Below are 3,455 nucleotides of genomic sequence, written 5' to 3' on the forward strand. Positions count from 1 at the left end.
AAAAAAAAAAAAAAAAAAAAAAAAAAAAAAAAAAAAGATAAATTTTAAAAGCTAGAACTGGGTGTGATGGCACAAGCCTGTAATCCCAGCGGCTGAGACAGGAGGATTGCAGGTTTGAAGCCAGCCTGGGCAATTTAGAGCATCTCAAAATAAAAAAATAAACATGGTGGGAGTGTAGCTCAGTGGTAGAATATACCTGGGTTCAATCCCTGATACTACACACAAACACACACACACACAAGTATGTTGAGAGAAAAAGCTCATATTATATGATTGTTTTATGTTATAAGTACATAATAGGGTTTGCAACTTAACACCAATTCTACTTAGAATTTTTCTACTTTGTGAATTTTGTTCTTTTCTCAGGCTAGTGATATATTGTACCATACTCTTGTGATGCTGGGCAGCTGCAGCAATCTGTAGTCCTTGTCAGCCACACAATCCAAAGGGAAAATAACTGTTCTCTACAGTGTACTGTGTTGCCAAGTGGAGTTCAGTAGTTTAGGTGTATTAAATGTATTTTTTTCTCTTGTTACTGGATTTTGAACCCAGGGGTGCTTTACTATTGAACTTCATCCCCACTTGTTTTATTTTTTATTTTGAGACAGGGTCTCACTAAGTTGCTTAGCGCCTTGTTAAATTGCTGAGGCTGGTCATGAATTTGTAATTCTCCTGCCTCAACCTCCAGAGTCACTCTGAAGTCATGACTTATAATGTATTTTCAACTTAGGATAGATATATTGGGACATAACTCCTTCAGATGTTGAGGAACATCTGTTTATGATTCTATGAATATGAAGTCTTTTTTTAAAAAATATTTATTTAGTTGTAGATAAACACACAGTATCTTTATTTATTTTTATGTGGCACTGAGGATTGAACCAGTGCCTCACATATGCAAGGCAAGCGCTTTACCACTGAGCTACAGCCCCAGCCCCAATATGAAGTCTTAGTATGAGCAAAAAAGCAAGTAGTCTGTGGGGATAAAGCAGCAGTTGTATAGCGTAGGATTTCAGGATAGGGAGCTGACTCTAAAAAAGAAGGCTTTTTTTTTTTTCCCTCCATTTTAAACTACTAGTGGTAAACATTTAAGTTAATTTTTTCACATATTTTTTAATTGGTGCATTATAATTGTACATAACGGTGGGGTTTGTTACATATTTACAAACAGCATAACAATATCATTCCCTAGTATTTCCTTTTTTCCATCCCTCCTCCTTCCCTCTTAAAATTTAGGATAATTTAACTTTGGTATCATGTAAACCTATAAGTGTGGCCAGGCTAGGTGGCACATTATTAATTACACTACTCAGGAAGCTAAGGCAGGAGGACTGCAAGTTCAAGGCCAGCCTGGGAACCTTAGTGAGACCCAGTCTCAAAAATAAAATAAAAAATTTAAAAAGGACTGGGAATTAGCTCAGCGGTAGAGCATCCCTGAGTTCAGTCCCTCGTAATTCAAAAAAAAAAAAAAGAAGAAGAAGAAAAAAAAAATCTGAGTTTGAATCCTGACTCTACCTTTCACACCTTTCACTAGCTCTATGTGACTTTGAGAAGATTAATTAATATTTCCAAGTTTTCTCATTTGTAAAATGGGGATGATAATGGTACTCATATCAGAGTTGTGGACAGGATAAATTATGCCATCACTTCTACATAGTAAGTGCTAAATATTGATGGTTTATTTGGGCAGTAGTAATATTTGCCAATGCTAATAAGTAAAATATGCGACTTGTATGTGTTAATCTTGGGATAGGTCTTATATTTTAGATTTCTTTTTTTAAAAAGGGAAGAAATGAATGAGTTGTTTATTAGGCTCTAATGGATCTTGGATGTTCTTTGAGTAGATAGCGCATTGCTATTTAGTCTTTTATAAACTTGATGTGCTATCTTTACTATATGAAGATAATGGAACACACTTATTGATTGGAAATTTTACATGACCTCTGACTATAGTGTCACTGTTCTGATTTGTCAGAAATCTTTATTACTTATTACCTTTTTTTTCCTCTATGGGGACTGGCTGTGTACTTCTTAAACAGTTCCTTCCCCATTTGACACTTTAAATGGCTGAGGAGGATTTAAGAATCTTTCCAGATAAAAGTTTCCACAGTGTGAAGTTAATTGACCAGGCTTGGGCCACATAAGCCATTTGATCTACATTTGCTGAGATGAATTATTCTAGAAATGCCTTTAACATTAACTTGGGCATTTAATGGATTTATATAAACAGTATAGTATTCTCATGGGGGGGACTATAGGACCTAGTTGGAAATCTGAAGATATTTTTTTACTTGTTAATATTTACATCCTTATTTCTGTGTGAATCAGCAGTTTTCAAGTCTGTCAATGAGTCGATAAAGAAAGAGGGAAGAAGTAAGATGATCAGGCAAGTCAGAGATTAAAAAGTTTATTAGAGGGCACTGGGAAGGTATTTGGTGTGATTGTTACTTGTTGCCTGAATGCATGATTACTTTTGCATTGACACATGGTGAGTAAGAATGTTTACTTCTAGGTCTGCACCCCATGCAGCTTATATTTTAGATTCTTGAAGGCTAAGGATGTGTTAAAATGATTTAATCCAAATAAGTATCAGGAATATTCTTCATTTAATTTTATATCAATTTTAAAAATGGTTGGTTTGTTATTTGCATTTTTCTTGAATATTTTTCCTTAAGTCTGTTTAGAAACTTAGTAAGTTAATCATTTTTCAACTTTTATTACAGCACCTGATCACCTTTCTAGCAGGAGAACGATCATGGAGGTGGTGCCAGCTGAGGTGAATAGTTTGCTTCCAGAGGAGATAATGGACACTGGTATAACTTTAGTGGATGATGATAGTATTGAGGCTGTTATTGTTTCATCCCCAATTCCCATGGAGACAGAACTGGAAGAAATTGTCAACATAAATTCTACTGGTGACTCTACAGCCACGCCCATTTCCTCGGAACCAATCACAGTGTACAGTAACCACACTAACCAAGTTGCAGTGAATACCACAATTACTAAAGCAGATTCTAATACCACAGTGAAACCAGCTTTTCCAAGTGGCCTTCAAAAACTTGGTGCTCAGACTCCTGTGACTATATCAGCCAATCAGATTATTTTAAACAAACAGACATCTGATCTTAAACTTGGCAATCAGACCCTTAAACCAGATGGACAGAAGTTAATTTTAACAACTTTGGGCAAGTCTGGTTCACCAATTGTTTTAGCTCTACCCCATAGTCAACTACCCCAAGCTCAGAAAGTTACAACTCAGTCCCAGTCAGGAGATGCTAAGTTACCACCGCAGCAAATTAAAGTAGTTACCATTGGAGGGAGGCCAGAGGTGAAACCTGTCATTGGTGTCTCAGCATTGACCCCAGGAAGTCAACTGATTAATACTACAACTCAGCCCTCTGTGTTACAGACCCAACAGTTAAAAACGGTACAGGTAAAAAAAAAAAAAAAAAAAA

General features: G+C 36.0%; 1 protein-coding gene across 2 annotated transcripts in view; it reads left to right on the forward strand.

Moving 5' to 3' along the window:
* The window catches only part of Lin54 (lin-54 DREAM MuvB core complex component), a 74,449-nt gene that overhangs the window by 12,605 nt on the left and 58,389 nt on the right, over positions 1-3,455 (forward strand). The window contains exon 2 of one of the 2 annotated variants that reach the window (XM_015499222.2): positions 2,724-3,433. In XM_015499222.2, coding sequence (XP_015354708.1) covers positions 2,756-3,433 — 678 coding nt within the window. In that variant the 5' untranslated portion in view covers positions 2,724-2,755. The remainder of the gene's footprint in view (positions 1-2,723; positions 3,434-3,455) is intronic. The other variant, XM_015499224.2, reaches the window with a different exon arrangement.

This window comes from Marmota marmota, unplaced genomic scaffold (genome assembly GCF_001458135.2).
Source record: "Marmota marmota marmota unplaced genomic scaffold, marMar, whole genome shotgun sequence".
In the NCBI taxonomy this organism is placed as follows: Eukaryota; Metazoa; Chordata; class Mammalia; order Rodentia; family Sciuridae; genus Marmota; species Marmota marmota.